Consider the following 24,547-nt stretch of genomic DNA (forward strand, 5'->3'; position numbering starts at 1 on the left):
GGTGTTTTACAACATCTTCCTTGACATTTTTTCAGGTGCTATTCAGGAACCAGCAAGAAGAACACAGATTTCAGTAGGCTATAATTTGGCTGCATAACTGACAGAAAGAAAAGGGGTGGGGAAGAGAGAGATCTGGCTGCCTGAGATCATTTGCAGGAGTTTCGCTTTTCTACTCAAGAGAGGAGCCTTCAGGGGAGGGGATATGCAAAATTTCAAGCTTAAGTTTTTTTTAGGACAGTTTTGCTTATGAAATGAAGATGGCGGTTGGGACTTTTCACATAAGATAAAAAGCCGCCCTTGAAAGTTAAGTTCTGCTATTAAATGACTGCTCAAGTTGGAAAATAAAAATGATGCTCCTTTGAGATTATAAAGCCTTATCCAGATCATCAGTTTGAAGGGTACGCGCCTATCCCATTTTGGCCCTTGTAGGATAGCCATGCAATCCTGAGGTGTTCTTTTTATTTTTTAAAGAAAACTGCCTTTAAAAAGGTATTTGATCAGTTTCAGTGGTGATTGTTGTTGTTGTTGTTGTTGTTGTTGTTCAGTCGTTCAGTCGTGTCCGACTCTTCGTGACCCCATGGACCAGAGCACGCCAGGCACGCCTATCCTTCACTGCCTCTCGCAGTTTGGCCAAACTCATGTTAGTAGCTTCGAGAACACTGTCCAACCATCTCATCCTCTGCCGTCCCCTTCTCCTTGTGCCCTCCATCTTTCCCAACATCAGGGTCTTTTCTAGGGATTCTTCTCTTCTCATGAGGTGGCCAAAGTACTGGAGCCTCAACTTCAGGATCTGTCCTTCCAGTGAGCATTCAGGGCTGATTTCCTTCAGAATGGATAGGTTTGATCTTCTTGCAGTCCATGGGACTCTCAAGAGTCTCCTCCAGCACCATAATTCAAAAGCATCCATTCTTTGGCGATCAGCCTTCATTATGGTCCAGCTCTCACTTCCGTACATTACTACTGGGAAAACCATAGCTATAACTATACGGACCTTTGTCGGCAAGGTGATGTCTTTGCTTTTTAAGATGCTGTCTAGGTTTGTCATTGCTTTTCTCCCAAGAAGCAGGCGTCTTCAGTGGTGATAGCAAGTGCCAATAAACAAAGAGTCCTTGAAAACCAGACACACAACTGGAGGGAGGGTGGTGGTTGTCGATGTTGTTGGCATTCATCTGTCTCGAGAGACAATGGAGTGCACCTCCGGGGGTGAAGTCAACCCCCTGCAATAGCAGCATTGAAGTGACCTCCTCAGGGCGTAATCCTAGGCAGTGTGTATGGAGGTCCTGGGCTGCCCAGACAACAAGCCCCCCCCCCCCCAGCCTGGCTGATGTGGTCCAAAGGAAAGCAGTTTGGCATCAACTTGCCTGCAGGAATTGCTGGAAGGAGGTGTACAAGGCACCAGAACTGACCATGCTGGCTGGAGTTTATGGGAACTGGAGTGTAGAGCCCCCAAATGAATAAAATGAACTTGGTGTACGTAAGCTACATTGCCAGCCTCAAAAAGTGCCACAGTGCCTCTTTATGTCAGTCTTCTCTTCCAAAAGCACGTACGCAAACAAGATACGGTGGCTTTTCTCTTGTTCATGCCGCTGCTGGGAAGATCATGTACCAAGAAAAGCTGAAAGTGCAAATTTTCAGTTCACAGTAACGCTGCAAATGCCCCAGTTTTGAAAAACGCAAAGGGAGGTTACACAAGCTCGAGAATGAAGCTGGCGTGTGTGTTTTGAAAGGATCCAGGAAATGTGTCGTCCTTTAGAGGCAGGGTTTATCTGCGTTTTAGAAATAAAATTAAAAAAAAACCCTATAGAGATTAGATTTTACCTAATGCTACGTAAGATGATTACAGCTATTTGCGGAGCATTAATTCCCGCTCAAAACAAAATGATGTTTTATAGAGATGATTCCACACAAATGCACCCTGTGCGCTCACACACACATCTGCATATAAATCTCCTCGTTCCCCAGCAGAGCTCCCTAAGCTGGAAAACCATGCACTTTTCTTAATGATAAATGTACACAGCAAAAAAAGGTGGCCGAGGAGGAGGAGGAGGATCTACAAATATTGTGCCTGCTTATTCATCTAGTTAGCTGGTGTTGCATAGTGGCTTAGTAGAAGTCCCCCGTCTGAATCTAAGCTCAGCCAGAAACTCACTTGGGAAGTCACTGTCTCAGCCTCAGGTTCCCCCACCCCACCTGCAATATAGGGGGGTAATAATAGGAACACAGGAAGTTGCCTTATACCTACTCAGACCATTGGTCCATCTTGCTCAGTATTGTCTTCACTAACCCATGACGGGGCTCTTTTTTGCAATGCCTGGGTGCAAGGAGGAAGGGGTGTCAGAAATCACCCCATTCGCTCACTTCCTTTGCCCAAGGAAGGGGTTTTCTGAATGCGTGTGGCGGAGGCAGTTGCTCAAGTACGCTTGGTGTGTGTTTGTTGTGAACGAGAGGGATGCACTTGATAAGAGAGGCAGGGAGGGTATTGGCAAAACTGTATAAATCCAAATCAAACAAATGTTGGAAATGTAAAGAGAAAGAAGGTTCTTTTATCATATGTGGTGGTCTTGTAGTAAGGTTAAAGCTTACTGGGAAATGATATATAATGAATTGAAAAAGATGTTTAAAGTAACTTTTGTAAAAAAACAAAACAACAAAAAAAAACCAGAAGCTTTTCTTTGGAGAATTATAGGGACAGAACTACCTAAATTGTATATAAACCTATTCATGTATGCAACTACAGCAGCAAGTATGTTACCTGCCCAAAAATGGAAAGAAGAAGTCCCAGCAAAGGAAGAATGGATACAAAAACTTGTGGAATATGCAGAAATGTCAAAACTTACCAGAAAAATAGGAAATCAAGATAACAAACTTTTTAAAAAATGAATGGAAATGGTTCATTGAATATTTACAAATAAACTGTAATCAGATAAGAACACTGGCAGGATTATTGTAATAACCGGCAGTTTTATAATAGTATATATTTAGATGAATGAATGAGCAAATTAAGATAATTTGGATATGCAGAAAATATTAAAAATAAATTCAAGGAAACGCAGAAAGAGGGGGAAGGAAGTCAAGTTTTGAAATGTTAAGATGATTGTAAAATTATTGAAATGTATAAAATTGAAAATCATAAATAAAATAATTTTAAAAAGAGAGGCAGGGAGGGAGGCATGTCTGGTGCGTGAGAGAAGGGGGAGGTGTTCTCGAAGCGACTGGCATGAGTTTGGCCAAACTGTGAGAGGCAGTGAAGGATAGGCGTGCCTGGCGTGCTCTGGTCCATGGGGTCACAAAGAGTCGGACACGACTAAACGACTGAACAACAACAACAACAACAACAAAATGTGTGGCCTGCGAGAGAGAGGGAGAAATGCACTTGGGCCAAGAGAAGGTGGGGAAATATAATAGAATCATAGAATTATAGAACCGGAAGGGATCCTGAGGGTCATCTAGTCCAACCCCCTGCAATGCAGGCATCTCAACCAAAGCATCCCTGAGAGATGACGATCCAACCTCTGCTTAAAAACCTCCAATGCAGGAGAGTCTGCCTTCCTGTGGGTGAGAGAAATGTTATGTGGTGTATCTGACATTGAGAGATGTGGCTGCAGAGAAACAGAATGCTTCTCCTTGATACACTAGCTTTCTGCATGCAATATGTTGGGGTTTTTTTCCCCAACAGTGGGGAAAAGTAGACATGCAATTCTTGGCACGCTACCTGCATCATTTTTTTCTTCCCATTCGGATCCCCCACCCACCCCTTCCACCATTGCTCTTTTAATGCAGGAGCAGGAAGCCAAGGCATAAGGAACTCTATCTGGACCCCGGCACCCTCTCCAAGCCATGCCAATGTCAGGGACGGGCAAGACACTGATGAGTGTGCAGCAGGGGAAGCGGGGCTGGAGTCTGACTCAGCAGACAGGATCAGTGATTTGGGGGGACCTGTACCAGCCAGAAGGCAAGAGTCTGAGGAAGGGAAGCTTCAGAGCTGGAGGGTGGAGCAGAGGTTGGGTTGGAAGGGCGAAGTGCTTCCCCGCCCTCTTCTGCACCACTTTCTCCCAGAACCAGGAAGGGACTGAAAAGGGATGAGCAAAGGATGCTTCCACGCAGGCATAGCCTCTGGCTGCGTGCAGGCAGCCAGTTGGGGGAAGGTGCATAAACTGGTGGAAGGTACTTAAAGTGGTCCCCTGTTGTGGCAACTGCTCTGTAGAGTGCGGACCTGGGAATAGCTGCCTATCAAGAGGCTATCAGGAAGGCAGGTTCGTCCACAGGTCAGGAAAGAGGACTTGAGATGTGATGTGCAAAAGTAAAAACACAACTGAGTTCATTCTAGGCTAATCTGGTCCCTCTCTAGCCCTCTCCTCCTAGACTTGTCCCAAGCTGTCATAAACTGCTGCAAGGGGGAGGGACCCACCTATGGACCTGTCTGACCCATGGCTCAGCAATGTGCAAGACTCTTTGTGAAGTGGGTGTCAGCAGAATAGAAGAAGTAGTTGCAGAGGGATTGTCCAGCTTCTGAGAAACCGAAGCAGCATCTGGCTCCTCTCAGTCAGAGTCTGCACTCGTATTGAATCCCCCGGCGCCCAGCCCTGTCCCTTGAACGGCTTTCTTATTCTGAGCCTCCGTGTTCACTCAAACCTCCTGCTTCCTCCTCTGTGTCCTCCCTGGGGGGAGGATCTTGGGCTGGTGTCTCCCACCACTCTTTGCCATCCAGCCAGTCCCTGACACTCCCAGTATGTTTCCAAGCACAATTCAAAGTGTTGGTGCTGACCTTTAAAGCCCTAAACAGCCTCAGCCCAGTATACCTGAAGGAGCGTCTCCACCCCCATCGTTTAACCCGGACGCACCGAGGTCCAGCTCCGAGGGCCTTCTGGCAGTTCCCTCACTGCGAGAAGTGAAGTTACAGGGAACCAGGCAGGGGGCCTTCTCGGTAGTCCCTGTGGAATGCCCTCCCATCAGATACCAACAATTATCTGACTTTTAGAAGACATCTGAAGGCAACCCTGTTTTGGGAAGTTTTCAATGTTTGATATTTTATCATGTTTCTAATATTCTGTTGGGAGCTGCCCAGAGTGGTTGTGGAAACACAGCCAGATGGGAGGGGTATTATTTTTTTAAAAAAAACTAGAATATACCTGTATGCCTCATTTCTTCGATGGGTGTGAAGACCACAGCCAGCTAGTGTAGGATGCCTGTTTTGGTGCAGCATCGCTGAGTGGATTGAGATTGCCAAGATGGCACTTGTTATATATAATAGAGCATCCTCTGATAAACTACCCTCTAGCCACAGCACTGCCAGCCTCTCAGTTCTCCGTTTCAATTATTCATCTGTTTCTATAATCAAGGCCTCATTCATATTTATTACTCTTACAGCAACCTAGTAATGAGCCCTGATTCCTCTGCTAGGGAAACATGATACGTCTTAAAAGATTATGCTGCTTAGAAGCATCTCTACTAAGGTTCAGGGGCTGAATGCAAAGGGAAAGGAAATCCAGGCCCCAGTATTTATGGGGTTTCCTGTCCCCATAATTAAAAGCTGCACCTCCAAAAATCCTAGTCACAGTTCTGGGGTCACCACACAGCACGCCTGCACATTTTCTGGAACTAGAGCCAGCCCCACCATTAGGCATGGGAGACAAATTCAATTTCATTTGCATTTTAATGAGAAACTCCTTAATTCGCATTTCTCAAACCAATAGGCGAACTGAAACCCAATCACCCTACAAAATTCACACTCCTCAATTTTTTGTGATGGACATCTCCATCAATGTGCACAGACATGCATGCATTGGGGGAAAGGGTGCATTAGAAATGACCGTATTAGTGCAAATAACATACGGAGGAAAAATATCTCGGGGGACATTGTTTGCATGAAATGTGTCTATAAGGAGAAAATTGCACTAAAGTTATGGCAAATTTTCATGAGGATTTTTTAAGAAATTGCAAATCACTGCAGAAATGTGGAGAACCGAATTTAAGGTGGGTAAAATGAGAAATTGAGAGAATAAGGCTACCAGTCACTACTAACCATGATGGCTATGTTCTACCTCCATGGTGGTAGAAGTGGTATGCCCAGTGGGGAAACCCAGTCAGATGAGTGGGGGATGATGATGATGATGATGATGATGATGATGAACGGCTAGAGGGGTTGGGAGCTGGGGGCACTGTTATACAGTGGTTCCGCTCCTTCCTCCTGGGCCGTGTTCAGAAAGTAGTGTTGAGGGATGAGTGTTCAGACCCCTGGGCTACTGAATGAGGTAACTGTGCCCCTGAAGGACCAGGTGTGCAGCCTGAGAGTCATTTTGGACTCACAGCTGTCCATGGAGGCACAGGTTAATTCTGTGTCCAGGGTGGCTGTCTACCAGCTCCATCTGGTACACAGGCTGAGACCCTACCTGCCCGCAGACTGTCTCGCCAGAGTGGTACATGCTCTGGTTATCTCCCGCTTGGACTACTGCAATGCGCTCTATGTGGGGCTACCTTTGAAGGTGACCCGGAAACTGCAATTAATCCAGAACACGGCAGCTAGACTGGTGACTGGGAGTGGCCGCCGGGACCACATAACACCGGTCCTGAGAGATCTACATTGGCTCCCAGTACGCTTCGGAGCACAATTCAAAGTGTTGGTGCTGACCTTTAAAGCCCTAAACGGCCTCGGTCCTGTATACCTGAAGGAGCGTCTCCACACCCATCATTCAGCCCGGACACTGAGATCCAGCGCCGAGGGCCTTCTGTCGGTTCCCTCACTGCAAGAAGCAAAACTACAGGGAACCAGGCAGAGGGCCTTCTCGGTAGTGGCGCCCGCCCTGTGGAACGCCCTCCCATCAGAAGTCAAGGGAATAAACAACTACCTGACATTCAGAAAATACCTGAAGGCAGCCCTGTTTAGGGAAGTTTTTAAACTGTGATATTTTAAATGTATTTTAATATTTGATGGAAACCACCCAGAGTGGCTGGGGAACAAATAAATAAATAAATTATTATTATTATTATTATTATTATTATTATTATTATTATTATTATAGAATTGCAAGTGAGGAGAGCACTGTTGCCCTCAAGTCCTGCTTATGAGCTTCCCATAGATATCTGGTCAGACACTAAGATGACGGAATTCTGGACTATGTGGGTCATTGGCCTCACCCAGCAGTGTTCTTCTTATATGTTCTGGGGCAGTATGCCTCTTTGTATCAATTGTTGGGAAGCCACAATGGGAGATGAATTAAGGGACCATTTGTCCTCAGCCCTCTCTTTGAAGGCTCCTTCATTTGAATGGCTTTCTGCTCTTCAGAGTCTGATTTAAAGATAAAGAGCCCAAGAAGAGAAAGCCGGAAGGACCTCGGAAGCTGTAGCACTTGGATGCAGAGTAAGCATGCACACTGGTCACACCCATCCCAGTTAAAACCTTCAGGTCTAGTTGGTGCATTATTCATTATTATTAACTTGGATTTGTTAATCACCTTCCAAACCGCCGCCTCAAGGCAATTCTGCATCTTCCTCATTCCCAACTCTCTTAACGTTTGCTTTGGCTTTGCTTAAGTGAAACGTTTTCCTTTAAAAATAATAGCTTTTGGAGAGCAGAGAGTTTAAAATTTGAGTTATCTTGTTTGCTGCCGCTGTTGCTGCTGTGGTGTGTGTTTTACTGGTGAGGTTTTGGCTTCTTGTTTGGTTCTGCTTTGTTCGATTTTAACATTTGCAACCGGCCGCAAGCACTGTGAATATTCAGAGTTATAAGCAACTTTTCAGGATAAGGACAGAAATCGACGAACGCACAATAGATTTTTTTTAAAAAAGGTATAAGACTGAAGACCAAAGCACAGGGACCATGTGACATTAGTGTGGATTTTAATGCAGAAACACATTACGAGGCAGCCTATCGAAAGTGGTTCCAAACAGATGTCAGAAGTGTGATTATTATATGTAACGATTATATAATAATCAGGTTTTATTATGCAACGGCATCCTCTTACAACCTTGGAATACGGTTGGACAGTCACTTACTGAATATCAGCCAATCCAAGGCATTCAAAGAGCAAAACAATTTTGTAATGAGAGATTATGCATGTTTCACCATTCCAAAATCTCCGTAATAAAATTTTAAAAGCACCGCAGGAGGGAAGAAAGGTCATCTCAAGTGGGTGGATGGAGAGAATAAATGCATTTTTGATTTTTTTTATAGATATAAAAAAACATATTAAATCAACAGGCTGGGAAAATTCTTTCAAGTTTATCGCAACGAGTGATGAACAACACAATAGAAGGAAAGCTTTGGTTCAAGCAGTTCTCCTTTTTCTCACTTATAAAACATCTTAGCCACACCAAGAAAAACCCGAAATCACAGGAAACAACAACACCGCTATTGTAGCAGTTTTGAAAGCAAGCATTTTTGGGGGGAAATATATTAGCAGCATTCCCTCAAGGACAAAACATGCACTGATTGACATGGAAATTTATGCCCTGCACATACAGACAAACAAGAGAGATGGCTGTCACCTTCTGTCTCCAAGACTAGACCTGAATTTCAACCACAAGGTGATACCTGCTTGAATTCTTCCAAGGAGGATCAGAAAAGACTATGTCCACCTTGCTTCTGTCAGACCCTCTCCAAGGGCCTTTCACCACTTCCTACCCATTCTCCTTCCCTGATGCCAACAGATATGTCGTGAGGAAGGAGGAAGTGGAGAGGGTGATAGGAAAAGGCACTCTGCCAAGTCTATGGAAGCACCAATCAGTGACCGGGAACAGACCCAGAATCACACAAACACTCCACCAGAGCACCAGATTCCCACCAGGGATTTTGGTTGGAACAGACACTCCAGAAGGTCTCAACAAGTACCTGCTACTTCCATCTCCACATTTCTCATGGTCAGTTATTTGGTCTTATGGAAGGAGAGCAGGAGGAGGTGATGGTGGTCGCTACAATTTCTTCTTCTTCTTTTTCTTAAATCACAGCGCTCAACTCTCTGAACACTTTCAGAGCAAACTGTCCCTATCAAAACCATCAGACACTTACTATCTCCAAGGGCGGGCATATTCGACAGAACGATCTCTCTGCCTCCCAGAGTCACAGCAAAGCATACCTTCAACCTCCTGTTTTGTGCAGACATAACAAGGCAACTTTGGAGATCCATTATCGAATCCTCCACACCTAAATTTTGACAAGTGGCAACTGTGCCCCCAATGCCAAAACTGAATCATTTTCCCAACGTAAAGCATTTCCCCAAAGTTTCTATTTGCCCCATCAGGGAAGCTTATAGGTACCCAGAATAGAGCAGACAACAGCTTGGCGGGGTCATTTACATCAGGAAATTGAGAGAAAAAGAGAGAAAAGTTCCACATCACCTTTTATTTTTATTGTATTTCTAACCCGCCCTTCATGAGAAGCAAATGACAGCATATAACAGCAGATAGGACAGTTAAACAAACAAGCAAACACCTGTAACGCTAGAATCAAAAATAGGTAGGTCATGTTTTCCGGCAAGAGAGGCACCAAAACACATTTTTCAATTTTCAGGAGGGCAAAGCAAGGAGGGCAAGTATATCTTAAGCAAACAACAGAAGCTGGAAAGTTATGGTGCCCCCTCCTCTGCAGAGAGGAAGCTCCACATTTTTGGAACCATCACTGAGAAGGCTCTCTCACAAGCTGCCGTTGCCCACCCCAAACCTCTGAGAGTAGTGAAACCACCAGAAGTGCCACCTCTGTTATCTTAAGTCCTGAACTGATCTACAGGGGAGAAGGTGGCTTTATAGTGATTACCACCTAGAGCAACCATAGTTAATAAACCGGACTCCACATGGAACATCCCCATATCAGGCTAGTTGTTCACATGACCCCATTAACAAAGCCAATCTATGAGAACCATCTAAGAGCCATACATCTTCCGTACCCAATTGCATGAATCATAACAACCATGAAGAAAAATAAGCATTAGCCGGATTTACGTACCTAGCAATGCCTGGAATAAGCTGCTTTTAAAGATGCCCATCACCTTTTTAATGGCCTTTTTCAGTGGCTGCTCTTCTGGCTTTTTCAGCTTCTTGCAATAATCTTCCAGAAGTGCTAAAGCTCGATCCGTGTCTACAATAAATAAAAAATACCCAAGGTTATAAATGTAGTTGAAAACGCTGAGAGTAACAAAACAGCGGAGGAGGAGGAGGAGGAGGAGGAGGAACAGATTATTGATTGGCTGATGAGAGGGAATAGTAGCACCACACATTAAATGAAGCAATCATACGATAAAACCACTATGAGAACCATCAGAATCAAAGTACAGCACAATGAAGTTTGCTGTGACACCTTTGGAATTCAAATTCCTCCCCGTCCCAAAAGTGGTCATACCTCATCTCTTCCCTGCAGCGGCTTCTGAAGATCTTGCCCTAAGTATGGCATCCATGTACACATGAGATTACACAGGATCCAGACCTATCCTGCAATTTCTGGTAAACTACTGCATTTTGATGCGGCTTCCCTCCAGCCAACTTCAAGCCAGCTTGAGCACAGTTTTCTTACTTGAAGCACGCTGAATCCCAGGTATGTGAAGCCTTCCTTTCTATCACAATTTCCAAAGGTTGGGGCAGTGGCGTACCGAGGGGGGCCTATGGGGGCGGACCGCCCCGGGTGCTAGCCTGGGGGGAGGGTGACACTCGGCACCACCACCACCCCACTCCCAAGCCGCCGCCCGGCACTCCTTCCGTGCGGCGGCAGCAACTTTTAAGGCCGCAGCGTGCGAGCAGCCTAAAAAGTTGCCACTGCCGCACGGAAGGGGTGCCGGCCGCTTGCGCCCAGCATCTTGGGTGGAGTGCGCATGTCCGCACATGCGCACTGCACCCTGGATGCTGCGCATGCATCATGATGTCAGGGCGCACACACTAGGGAGCAGCGCCCTGCCCCCAGAGGGGGGTGCCCCCGCATTTGCCGCTCCGGGCGGCAAAACGGCTCCCTAAGCCACTGGGTCAGGGTGGGAAACCAATCAGGCACTTCCGTCAGGTGAGGACATCACCCCCCCAGACTCCACCCACTGGTACGGACATACGCCGGTTGACTTCAACACACATCACCCCATGGGTATGTGTACAGTGATGGGCAAGTTCGACTTGAAATGCAGCGAGAACAAAAATTCACTGTGCAAAACGCCTTAGGTCTCCTTTTCCGGTTTCTTCCTAGTGATTTGGCGTCAGCTGGTTCTCAGAATTTCCCACTGACTCCTCTATGCTGGGATTTCAGCGCAAAATAACACACTTGAGAGGCATGCAACTGGTTCAGTGCTAGAAACCACTTCAAAAATGAATCAGTGCTCCAAAGTCTGCCATGAATGTATGATTATTTTAAGAGCCCAGGCCTTGGATAAATAGGAAATGAAGTGGTGTTGGGAGATATCAAGGCACAGCTAAGAAGCATGACTTGCATTAGCTATGCTTTGGATAATTCTTTGGTTTGCAAACCATCTAAGGGCCTACCTAGATATTTATTACAGGGGATGCATGGCTCCCGTCCCTGGTAAAAGGAAGTTATTTGTTTCCCCACCTCCTACATGCAGTGATCAATGAACTGGAGAGGAGGGATGCTGACCATGATGACATCACATGACAAATCACTTTTATGAGACATTTCCAGGGGGGACCGTGTGGGAAAGATGTGGGCCAGTGGCAACTGGGCATCTCCTGTAATGTATAGCTAAGGGCAGTTCTCCCTATACATTTATATTTACAAATTCCAATACAGTGGTTTATATTGGGCTCTGCATGTGGATAGCTCAGTCAGAAGAGCACAAGACTCTTAATCTCAGGTCGTGGGTTCGAGCCCCATGTTGGGCGAAGGATTCCTGCATTGCAGGGGGTTGTCCCTTCCAACTCGAGAATTCTATGATTCTGCAATTCTAAACATGCGGGGGTGAATGCTGAACCCTGGAGGATGGCAGCTCTAGCAACTCACACCAAGGACATTTTAACAAAGCATCCCCAAAGGGGCAAAAATAGATGCAAAATGGAGGTTTATCAAGGACAGGTAACAAACAATCCTGGTTACCTGATACATTACTTTACTGACCAGTGTTGGCTGCTTGATAACCCTTCAAAGGAGACTCTACTGTGAAACTGATGGCTCACAATTCATGAAGCAGTTCAATTCTATCATCTGCGGTCTGAATCAAGATAATAGCTTTTTGTCCCACTATAGGTGTCCTTTAGGTCACCAGTCCTAAAATGTTGTGTTATAATCAACACTGCTTGGGAACTCCAAGCCAACACCATAATACCTCAACCCCCAAAACACAATAGCATCACGTATTTCAGTAACAGTTTTCTTCTGTAAACAATGGAAGACTATATTCTTCTGTTCTCAATCCCTCCTCCTACTTCTGCATCCTTGGAATGTTGGGGGTTGGGGGGGGGGTTGCCATCTGGAGGTGATGCTTGAAATTGGACCCAGAATCCAAACCCATGATCTTATTCACTATTCGGCTCCCGATAAACAATTTAGCTTTTATATTTGAACTGAAGACCTCATTTCCCTCTTTTAGCTTGTTGACTAAGTTCTTGCAACTCTGTTGTCACCCCACAAAACCTTGACTATTGATGTAAAATGGAAAACAAAACAAAAAAATGTAGCTCCTTTCCCACAAATACTTACAGATTAAATATTGTCAAATGATAAGAACACACACAAATAAATATCCCAAAACTATCTCTGCAATGCATAACCAAGGTTAATTTGTTGACTAAATACCGTAGGATTAAAGAAGCTACGGATCAAAGTAAATGTTGTATTTGTGTATAGGGTTGCTAATTTTTGAGTCCAGTTGATAGTAGTTTAATCAGCAGCAATTAACAGGCAACTGTTGGGTTTTTAAATGATTCCAACACACTCCTCTGAATATTCCTTATATTTGGGCACATGCCATGAAAAGATCCATTAGGTGGGTTCTGCCAATGGAGCTTCTGTAATAAGCACAGGAGCAGGCAGAGCTGCTTTTTTCTGGTCAGTTGGCAACCCTGCTTATGTAAGACCCAAATGTGATTGTAGCAGCTTTTGGGGATTCTTTCCCTTCACTGGGTGAGAATAGATGATTAGCTCTGCCTTGGATATTTATAGTGCACAGCTAGCTACAAAGGCAGCTGCTCTTAGGACTCAAACATATTTGCATTTGTAATTAATTTTGCACTCTTATTCTTGGTTCAAATGAGCATCGTTCCCATTCCGCCTGCTTAAAAGTTCTCTGCAACTCAATCAGTTGGCTGCAAGCCTTGAAAACCACACTATCATTTCATGTTTAAGCCAGAAACTCCCTGGACTAACAGGAGGGAAACAGCCTAAAGATGCCCAAGAGATGCTTCCCTTGTAACCAGAGTCCAATTGTAACCAGGGTCGGCTCTATCATTAGACAGAGAGAATCAGCTGACTCAGGCAGCAGGTGCTGAGGGCCGCAGAGTGAGGGGCAGTATTCTACTAAAAAGTTCCAAGAATGCAAGGATTTCCACTTGCACAATGGAATTCCCCCCCCTCCTCGTTCTGCACACTCCATGCCCCCGAATCCGTTATAGGAACCCCCAGAACAGATTCAGGGGGTGCACCAGTGGAGGAGAGGTGGAAAATTTTCACTGTGCATGCAGAAATCTGTGCTCTATTGGGTCCCTCCAGATGATTTATGGATTGAGCATTCATCCTGATTAGCTTGCACAAATCTTAGATGGAGGTTGGATTACCTCCAAGCTTCACTGATCATACATCCTGGTTTGTTTGCAAGACAGTTGTCACCCTCAGTGCCGGATTTACATATAAGCTAAACAAGCTATAGCTTAGGGCCCCACTCTCTTCGGGGCCCCCAAAAAAATTAAAGGGAAAAAACTGGGTGTACATTTCCAAAAAATAAGATAAAAAACAAATAAAACCTACATACAGCAACACTGTTTTGTGTTGTGTAGGTTCCTATGATGTAAGTAATGGGCCCCGCCTGCTAGCCTGCTCCCTAAAATATCACTGGTTTGCTCATTTCTATATATAGGGTGCCCACATTCTGCATGTGCAAATGGCTTTAGATACCTATTAGGTCCATAAATTACCATATACTGTAGCATATATTCAACACAAAAAAGTGACAATTTGTTGTTGACAAAGGACAGCTGGACATATAAAGGGCCCCATTACCTTCAGTAGCTTAGGGCCTCATCAAACCTAAATTCAGCCCTGCATTCACCCCACTTTGCTTACCAGGGTTCTCTACATTTCTTTCTGTTAGCAATCCTACTTCTCATGTATTTCCCCCCGTTCCTTTTCCAAAGCACAAGACGTCCACGGCTGTTTTCTTAAGTGGATTCGTTGCTCCAGGACGAAGGGTGTTAACCCAGTTTAAATGTGCAAAACCTAAAGTTCTGGTTTGTTTGTGGGCCCCACAGCATACTTGCAGTCTAGGGTGTCCCAGCCCACAGTTTAGAAATTACCACAAATGTACATTTCTCAAGTGCTAAAACCCACCACATCTCCCATTGTAAATTCCTCCTACAGTTCCCCCTACAAAGCATCTACTTGTTCCCAAGATATACCCACTGGTAATTGTTTTATTTTTATTTATTTATTTTAAAAAAAGCAATCGAAGCAAACTACTCTCCAGCCTTCAAATACACAATTGTTTCCAGTGTCTCATGACCAAACTACAAGACATCTGTGAGAAAACCTCATGAATTTTACTTTCAAGGATGGGCGTGAGAGATTTGAATTCAGTCAGATGAATGGTGTTTGGGGACCATGGGGATATGGAGGGGGGGTTATTCTGAAGAAGTGTCAATACTAGTGGGTGGGGGGAATTCCATTCAGTTCGCATTTAAAGGCAAACCTGCCCAATTCTCACTAATTGCAAACCAAAACACAGTCATCCTTTGCAATTTGCACTTCTCCCAAATTTCGCAGTGCCGTTCTCCAACCAAGTAATTTGTACGTAGCTGCCAGAGTTTGGTACCGCCCAAGCTTCCTGCGGCTGCTGTGGGGGCTGTTTTTATTCTGTTTTAATCTGGGGAAACCCAGCCAGATGGAACGAGGTAGAAATAATAAATTTGTTGTTGTTATGTTTGGTTTGTTTTTGTCTTTTTAAGAGTGTTATTTGTCAGTTGGAGACCTTTGGCTACCAAGCAACTAACAATTCTAAAAAACCATAACCACAAAAATGAATATAGAATGGGGTACATGGAATGGGGTACATTGGCAGGGTGTCTGGGGAGACGTGCGGAAATGAAACTGCTTTTGAAAACTGTATATTAGGGGGAAAATGCATGGAGGTATGTGTATATTAAGAGGAAGTTGCACTAAAATGCTGACAAGTTTTCATGAGGACTAATAGTAGTAGTAGTAATAATAATGGCAAATAATAATAATAACAACAACAACAACAAATAATAATAATAATAATAATAATAATAATAATAATAATAATGGCAAATTGATGTGAAAATGTGGGGAACTGAACTTAAGATTGGAAAAAGGAGAAACCGGGAGAAACTGAAATGGGCATATTCTCTCAGCCCTAGCTATAGATCAGTGATGCAACACATGTTCTGCACGGACAAGATCCCAGGTTCAATCCCGGCCATCTCCAGTTAATAGCCAGCAACAGATTATGCCAGAGACCTTCGAGAGCCACTGCCTGTCAGCCTAGATAATACTGAGCTAAAATGGACAAACGGCCTGACTCCACATAAGACGTACTGTATTCAACCAAGTATAAACTGCGCCCAAATATAGGCTCCACTCAGGTTGCGTTCAAGTCAGTTTGCGGATGTGGGGGAATGGGTCAATATGGTATAATTATTTTTCCTCCACACTGTTTGCTGAATCTTCCCTACATCTTATTAGTCCTGGCGTGGGTGAGGGGGACACCCACACCATGGACTAATAGCAGCTTGAGGAGTGGGAAAGAGGAAGCGGCGGAGGAAGCTGCTCGGGCGCCTGGGGCAGCGTGCCCAGGGATGGGGCAAGCCGCCCATAGGGGTGGGGTGAGCTGCCCATAGAGGCAGGGTGCACTGCGGGGCCTCCGGAGTCTGCCTGCCTCCTCCCACTCAGCCATCCTACAGCTGGGGAGGAGGCAGTGGGTAGACCGTTTGGGCAGCGTGGACCCTGCGTGGACCCAAGCCACCACGTCTCTCCCAGGAGAGAAGAAGAAGAAGAAGAAGAAGAAGAAGAAGAAGAAGAAGAAGAAGAAGAAGAAGAGTTTGGATTTGATATCCCGCTTTATCACTACCCAAAGGAGTCTCAAAGCGGCTAACATTCTCCTTTCCCTTCCTCCCCCACAACAAACACTCTGTGAGGTAAGTGGGGCTGAGAGACTTCAAAGAAGTGTGACCAAGGTTACCCAGCAGCTGCATGTGGAGGAGCGGGGACGCGAACCCGGTTCACAAGATTACAAGTCTGCCGCTCTTAACCACTGCACCACACTGGCCGAGAAGTGTGGCTCGGGCAAGCTGCAGGACCCACGGTGAGTGCCACCTGGCATTCTGTCACCCCCAGTGCTGGATTTATGTATAAGCTAAGCAAGCTATAGCTTAGGGCCCCACTATCTTGGGGGCCACCAAAAACATTTAAAGGGAAAAAACTGGATGTACATTTTCAAAATATAAGATAAAAAACATATAAAATAAAACCTACATACAGCAACAGTGTTTTGTGTTGTGTAGGCTCAGGAAGTCTATTCCAAAACCAAAACGTTCCAAAACCAAGGCGTGCTTTCCCATAGAAAGTAATACAAAACAGATAAATCCATTCCAGACTTTTAAAAACAAACCCTAAAACAGCAATTTAACATGAATTTTACTATCTAACGAGACCATTGATCCATAAAATGACAGCAATAATAATGATAAAATACATATTTTGTTATGTGGAAATGGCTTTAGATACCTATTAGGTCCATAAATTACCATATTCAAGACAAAAAACAGCAACAATTTGTTGTTGACAAAGGACAGCTAGACATATAAAGGGCCCCATTACCTTCAGTGTAGCTTAGGGCCTCATCCAACCTAAATCCTGCCCTGAATCACCCCCTCGGTGGTGACACCCAGGGTGGCCTGCACCCACCGCACCCCCCCTTCCTCCGCCCTTGGAAAGAGGGTCCCCATCCCACATACTTCATGGAGTAAAATTTGGGTTGCCAACTTTCCTTTTTAAACTTGCACGGCTCCTATGCCTTTTAATAACAGTATATCAAGAAGGTGTTGAAACAGGCAAAACTTTGCCTTCCACTTGGTCTCCTTGGTAGGAAAGTTCCAGTTACAGGTGGGTAGCCGTGCTGGTCTGCCATAGTCGAAACAAAATAGAAAATTCTTTCCAGTAGCACCTTAGAGACCAGCTGAGTTTGTTCTTGGTATGAGCTTTCGTGTGCATGCACACTTCTTCAGATACACTGAAACAGAAGTCACCAGATCCTTAAATATAGTGAGGGAGTGGGGAGGGGTATTACTCAGAGGGTGGTGGGAATGGGTGATCAGCTGATAGGTGTGGAAAACCTGTTGACGACTCTTAACGGCTGCAATTAGTCTTGCAAGGAAAGGCAAGGGGTGAGATGGCTAAAGATAGCTTTGTTAAGTATAATGAGATAAGAATCCAATGTCTTTGTTCAGACCAGGTTTCTCCATGGTTCTAAGTTTGGTGATTAGTAATCATACCAAGAACAAACTCAGCTGGTCTCTAAGGTGCTACTGGAAAGAATTTTCTATTTTGGTAGGAAAGTTGTTCATCTACTACATTTCAGAGACTCAGGTGCTGTCAAAACGCACAGGAGGAGGGGGTGCTGAAAGGTGGCGAGCCTATGCCAACATGGGAGGCAAAATATTAACCAGCTAAAGTGGCACAAACTGTAGCCTTAGAACACACACCAGCAATTGGATCGTTTTAGTCACATTATTTTAAATTCTAGCTAACAAGGTAGAAATGCTGCCTAGCTTTGGAGTGGCTAAGCTGCAGCAATCCAGCTTAAGCTGGGGGCGGTGTGAGTGTGTGCAAATGCATTATAAATATGAGTTTATTATTGTGTCACAGTTTACGTAATTTCAGGTTTTCCCTCTGCAGTTCCATGACATGAATATGCAATTACTCGGGTGGCCTTAGGGTAGTGTGATAATTCTGTAGAATGGAGCACAAAGAGGCGCGCACAGCGCCACTGGAAGTTGAGAGTCCAAAGTCCGCCATTGTGCACAGCTTGTAAATCGGTATAATACTGTATTTGATGTATGAAGGTGCTCAACAGGAAGTCTGGTTTTTGACCCCTGTCCAGTACCTATTGGGAATTGCATTGTAGTAAGAGTCAGATCACTGGTTTCTCCCAGTCCTGCCTACAGATGCTGGGGATTGAACCTGGGGGCTTTTGCATGCAAAGTTCAGTGACTGAGCCACAGACCTTGCATGACAGGATATACTTCCCCTAAGCAAATTGCGGAGAGTTAGCTATGAACCAGACCAGCCTCTTTGTGGCTTTTTCCCAAGCAATGTACTCCTGTCAGGGGTGGACCTTGGGGTCTGTGCAACGTCAACATTCAGCACCCTCATGGGCAGGCTGAATTCAAGGGATCGTACCTAATTAGAAGTTTCCAAAACAATCTGCAAATTGGAAAAAAGTCACCCTTCAAAATTTGCAATGCGATTCAAGTTCTCCAGCCATTTAAGGGGTTCAAAAATGTGTTTACACGGATAAAATGTGTATTGAAATGCACACGCTACTGAAAATAACATGCAAAGTGTGTTATTTTATTGCTGGAAATTGCTTTGCAAAGCCAGCATACGCTAGGCAAAATGGCATGCAGAAATATGTGTAAGGAGAACTGTAGTTAAGATTGGGAAAATAAGAAACTGAGACAATCCAATATACAGTCAAACCTCGGTTGTCGAACATAATCCATTACGGAAGTCCGTTTGGCTTCCAAAATATTTGACAACTGAGGTGCGGCTTCCAACTGGTTGCAGGAGCTTCACTGTATACAAATTAATCCATTCCTACTTGTGAGTTCCTGAAGAGCATAACAAAATATTGCAAAGTGACACCAACTTTGTACTAGCATATTTTAAATTTGCCAAAATGTGTCTGGCTGTATTTTCTGGATGAGACATAGACATAACTGGTGGTTGAAGACTTGGCTTTCCTCTTCTCTTCTCCTGCCCGCCTCAGCAATATATCACAGCTTCTACAGCCTACATATAGTAAGGGTATTTAAAATGAGAATTCTCATAGTTCTCATAGTTTTGCTCTTCAGAATATGGCAACCCTAGAGTTGCTAGATTTGCCATTCTAGATGGTTCAGCTCCTACCCTGGGTCTCTAGAAGCTAGTTCTTCTCTCTAAGCTGGGAGCTGGAATGCTAGAGATGAATCTGGGAGCTGCAGTTGGGGGGGGGGGGGTCCTTAGAATCTGATATATTAATTGTAAACTCATTCTCCGAGTTATGGTCCTCATGTAGCCAAAAGGAAACCCGAAGATTTGCTAAAAATATTTACAAAAACCCTACAAGAGGAACTCAAAAACATTCAAATGAGGACTGAGCGTGCTCAGTGGCCGTGAAATGTTGGCAATCGGAAGAAAAAGAATTGAAACGGGTGAGGTGGAATGGGGTGTTCTGGAAAAGGAATGGGCTAGCTAGAAGCCTGAATAAAGGACATGGCACACTGCAACATTTTGTTGCAGTTTCTCCGTTTGGATTTCCCAGCCCCCACCCGCAGAACTATATTAAACTAAAGACTATACTAAACCAATTCTGAAGCTCCTGTGTTATTCACGCAGATCTGGGAATAAGTCCCACTTAAATAGATGCCTGCAATAGATGGAGCTGTAAATGTGTGGCACAGCCTTCCACAATGGCTTATTTCTTCCACTGCATCTGCTTTGCAAATTCTTAGCAAAATGAGCTGTGCTGCTTTGTATTCGAACTAGCTCACCATGTCTAAGCGAGACCACTCTTTGTCGGCACAATCACAAAGAGCATCCCTGTAGTTAAGTGTTTTTCAGTCATCCGATTATCCCGCAGAACAAACAGAATAAGCCCTAGATTTTGGTGCTATTGTTTACAACCATGATCCAAACGTGAGCTATATGTCAACAGTATGCAAGCAATGGTATGCCATAGGCTAAGAATGCCACGTGATGCAGCAGAAAATTAAAGCCTTGTCAATAACATGGGACTTCTGATACAGACCCCACGGCCTTGTTAAGTCTGCAAAGAGCCACCTAAAAGCCATTAGCAGGGAAGGGATTATTATTGGGGGCGGGAGGGTATATTAGAAGAGAGAAATAACATATTAGGAAGCCAAAATGTATTGTCTTTCGAAACAGTTTTAGACCACCTGATGTTTCCCATCTGGCAGCCTTGTAAATATCTGCGTCATAAGAGCTAAGTGGGAATGGGGGACTGAAAAGTATGGGCAACATTTGTTTACCCATAAAACAAAGTTATCAACAAGCACCAAGCTGTATATGTTAAATAATAGTTCACCCCATGAATGTAAGACATAAACTTTACTCCTCTACCGGCATTAAAACAATAATTTTCTTGAGCATTGCAGTATCAAGCAAACGCATTCTCCCCATCACACATTTCCAAAAGAAGAGCCCCTCCTGGATCAGCCCCAAAAGCCCATCAAATCCAGTGTCTTGTTTTCATGCACTGTATGAAGAAGTAATTTCTTTTGTCCGTCCTGAATCTTCACCCAGCTTCATTGGATGACCCCCAATTTTAACATTATAAGTGAGAGAGAGAGAGAAGTTCAATCTATTTGCTCTGCACTATGCATAGTCTTATATACCTCTGTAACGTCCCTCCTTACTCGCCTTTTATAAACTACTAAAAAAAACACACCAAATATTGTCACCTTTCCTCATGGGGGAATTGCTCTAGCCCAGGTGTGGGGAACATTCGGTTTTGCAGGTGTTGTTGAACTACAACTCCCATCATGCATCACCATAAGCCATGCTGTCTGGGGCTGATGGGAACTGTAGTTCAGCAACAGTTGGATGGGCAAAGGTTCCTGACACCTGCTCTAGCCCCCCCCCCCCGCGCCCCATCTCTCCATAAAAGAAACAAAAGCAAAACCCCTGATCTCAATATCCTGTTTGAGGCACAGCAACCAGAACCATGCGCAATATTCAAAGTGCTATCACATCACAGATTTGTATGGTTATAGAATTACAATTCTGCCGGTTTTATTTTCACTCCCTTTCCTAATGATCCATAACCCTCCATCCTTGTTTTGCTTGTGTTTAGCAGGGGGTAGATGACAAATTACAGAACTTGTTCCAATAATAATAATAATAATAATAATAATAATAATAATAATAATTTATATCCCACCCATCTGGCTGGGTTTCCTAGATCCAGTTTAATGCACCTCCCACAATAAGCACAATATGTTTGTGTAAACTGGTCCTGTCTATACAGACAAGCAGTGAAGCTTTTCCGGGAATTTACTACTTAAAGACTCCAAGTGGAGAACCACGTTTGAACACAATAAGCTTCCTTATATAACAAGTGAGACTGCAGGTCCATCAGGACCAGTAAATAGAAGCCATCTTGAAAACTAGATCTGAATTTGCCGTTCTGTACAATGACCAATGCGCTCACCATCATTCTCCCCCCGCCAACTTTTTCCCCATTTAAAGTATTATTCATATAATTTTTATTTTATTTTTCAATGACTGAGATGCCAAGAAGTTTTTCATGGGGTCGCCTGCAAATTCTATTTACAAAAGAAAATGCTGACCATTCCCACAGCTCCCTTGCTGTGATTCTGTGCCAAAGGGGGTTTTATAATCCACCCATCCACAACCTGTACATTTTTTTAAAAAAAGTAGGTTTTTTCATATTTTATTTTCATTTTTCAATAAATTAACATACAAATTAATTACTTATTCATCCCTTCTAGACTTCCCCCACCCCACCCTGGTTTCCAGTTTCTCCTCTTTGTTACCTTACACATCCTTAGTTTTCCATTCAGTTACAAGTCCATTGATAACCCTAATTCACGTTACTTCATAGATGCTATATCAATCCTGCCAATATTTCTTGAGCTAAATTTAAGAAACTTTCAGTGGAAATCCTCAGAAGCAAGTTTCACTGAGTGCAATGTGACTTTTAGCAGTGTGCCACTGCAAATTTTGTCCCTAACACAAGCCATGACCATTAAAGGATATTTGACTACTGCTACCAGTAGTCAAAGGGACGCAGGTGGCACTGTGGGTTAAACCACAAAGTCTAGGGCTTGCCGATCAGGTGGTCACCGGTTCGAATCCCCGTGGCGGGGTGAGCTCCTGTTGCTCGGTCCCTGCTCCTGCCAACCTAGCGGTTCGAAAGCACATCAAAGTGCAAGTAGATAAATAGGTATCGTTCCAGTGGGAAGGTAAACTGGTTCAGCAGAAGCAGCTTAGTCATGCTGGCCACATGACCTGGAAGCTGTACGCCGGCTCCCTCGGCTAGTAAAGCAAGATGAGCACCGCAACCCCAGAGTCGTCCGCGACTGGACCTAACGGTCGGGGTCCCTTTCCCTTTACTAGTAGTTTATTAACAATGTTTGACTATTGTAAATGTACATAACCTCACTACTAAGTTAATATATGAGTTACAGGACCCGCAGTGAATGCTACCAGTTTATACACTTCTAAGCCATGTTCTGTTAACAGAGCAGTCAGCTCCTGAATGTTTCAGACACTGTCTGGTCATCTTAACGTCCATGCAAAATATTACCTTTACAGCTGCTTGCCTGTTCAGATACACTGTGAGGAAGGATGATTCTGGACATTCCTGGTAACAACTTTTGTGAAAATCTTCTCTGGTTGCTATGAGCTAGCCCTACCATTAGGCAAGCAGAGATAAATTGTGAGTCAAAATTAAAGGGCAGCAATTCAATTATTTAGCTTTCTATGGATTGGATCCAAGCTCCCTTCCTCTGAGAGAAGAAACTTTCCTTGTTTGGAGGAAGGATCCAATACTTTAATTGTATCACCAATTAGATTTTCTGCTCAGGCACCAAAATCTCGCACTGTCTCGGTTGGAGGCTTCTGCTTATGCTTCTTGGCTTTCCTCAGCTGATTAGGATAAATATTATTCATTATAAACGGGATTGCCATGCTATTCTGCAAGTTGTATATTTAAGACAATTTTAAATTAATCTGAAACAAGTTTGGGGTCCTTATGACTTCAGACATCTCAGCTATATTTCTGTAACATGAAATAATACATTACTGGGAAATATGTTTGTTTAATGTAGAAAGCCTGTTCTTTAATGTTGCAAATCACTTGGCTTTCTTGGCCAGATTAGGTTATGCTTGAACTAAAATAGAAAAGACAATTGCCATCTACATGGTTTAAAAAACTGCTATGTTGGAACTAATGCAACAAGAGAGCAAAGCCCTCATGTGAGAGGGCAACCAGTTTTTCTGGGAATATGTGCAGATAACTTCAGCGGGCGGGGGGGGGGGGGGTTTATTCTGTGTGAGAAAACTCTGAAGAAATGTTCCCAAAATCAAGGAGCTGGTTAACATCACAAGGTTTTTAAGGTGCTTATGGATGCAAAAAGAGTGTGCATGTGATTGCCTCAGTCCAGGGCTCCATCTGCACTATGAAACTGCATGCTGAGTTTTTGCCCAAGCATCAATTTCAGTACAGGAGGCAGCTCAGCCTAGTGTTCCCTGTGTCTGTATGTGCCAAGCCTTCCTTTGATTTGACGTGAATAAGTTCTTGAATGCGTGTGATGGGAGATATCATAGATTACAAAAAGTGGTGAACTCTCAACATAATCACTGTTTCTGGCACAGGCACCAGAAATGTTAGCCTTGTCCTAAGAATGCTTATCCTGTGCTTTTATTCTAAGTAAACAACCGCTTGACAGGAGATATGTCAGCACAGCTCCAGGCTTTCCAAGGCACGTTTCTCAGAACAAGCACCATAGTAATCATCAAGAGTTCTAATTATTGTGGCAAACAAGCAATAGCAACACCACCACCAGTTAGAGAAACCACACCATTTTCCAAAAATGTGCTGCACCTCCTTTGATCATGGCTGCTAATAAAGGGAAATATCCATGCTTTTCACAGGGCAGGGACTGATGGCGACATTGAACATGCAAAGCTGTAGCATGTTCAAAGTCAGACCACTGGTGCATGTAGTTCAGTGCTATCTGTTTTGACTGGTGGTACTCTCCAGGGTCTCAGGAAAGGTTTCAAGCCTAACCCTAACCGAAAAACAGGTTGCCGAGGTTATGTCACACTGTAGCGTAACCCAGAAACACAACCCAGAGCTACGCAAATAGGATTCCCAATGGGTTAAGATGCAAGGAACAAGCCAATTGTGTCCCTAGGGCTGCAGGCACCGCCTTCCTATCTCCCAAAGAAGTGAATGGTTGCCATTCCTACAAGGAAAAGTATTGCGGATGCTAGTAAGCGGGGGAGGAGTGTCTCTATGTGCAGAAGAACAAAGATGCATTATAAGAACTCCATCCCCAACAACAGCCAAGCCCTCCCTTCATAAGACCCCCCTCATCTTTACGATGAGCATCTCACTGTTGTTATATATCATATACACATTTTTGTAAAATG

General features: G+C 44.1%; 1 protein-coding gene across 1 annotated transcript in view; it reads right to left on the reverse strand.

The window, feature by feature from the left end:
- Positions 1 to 24,547, reverse strand: part of DLG2 (discs large MAGUK scaffold protein 2) — an 834,734-nt gene that overhangs the window by 808,381 nt on the left and 1,806 nt on the right. The window contains exon 2 of the mRNA XM_033146043.1: positions 9,938 to 10,069. Within this exon, the coding sequence (XP_033001934.1) occupies positions 9,938 to 10,069 (132 nt within the window). The remainder of the gene's footprint in view (positions 1 to 9,937; positions 10,070 to 24,547) is intronic.

This window comes from Lacerta agilis, chromosome 4, assembly GCF_009819535.1.
Source record: "Lacerta agilis isolate rLacAgi1 chromosome 4, rLacAgi1.pri, whole genome shotgun sequence".
Taxonomy (NCBI): Eukaryota; Metazoa; Chordata; class Lepidosauria; order Squamata; family Lacertidae; genus Lacerta; species Lacerta agilis.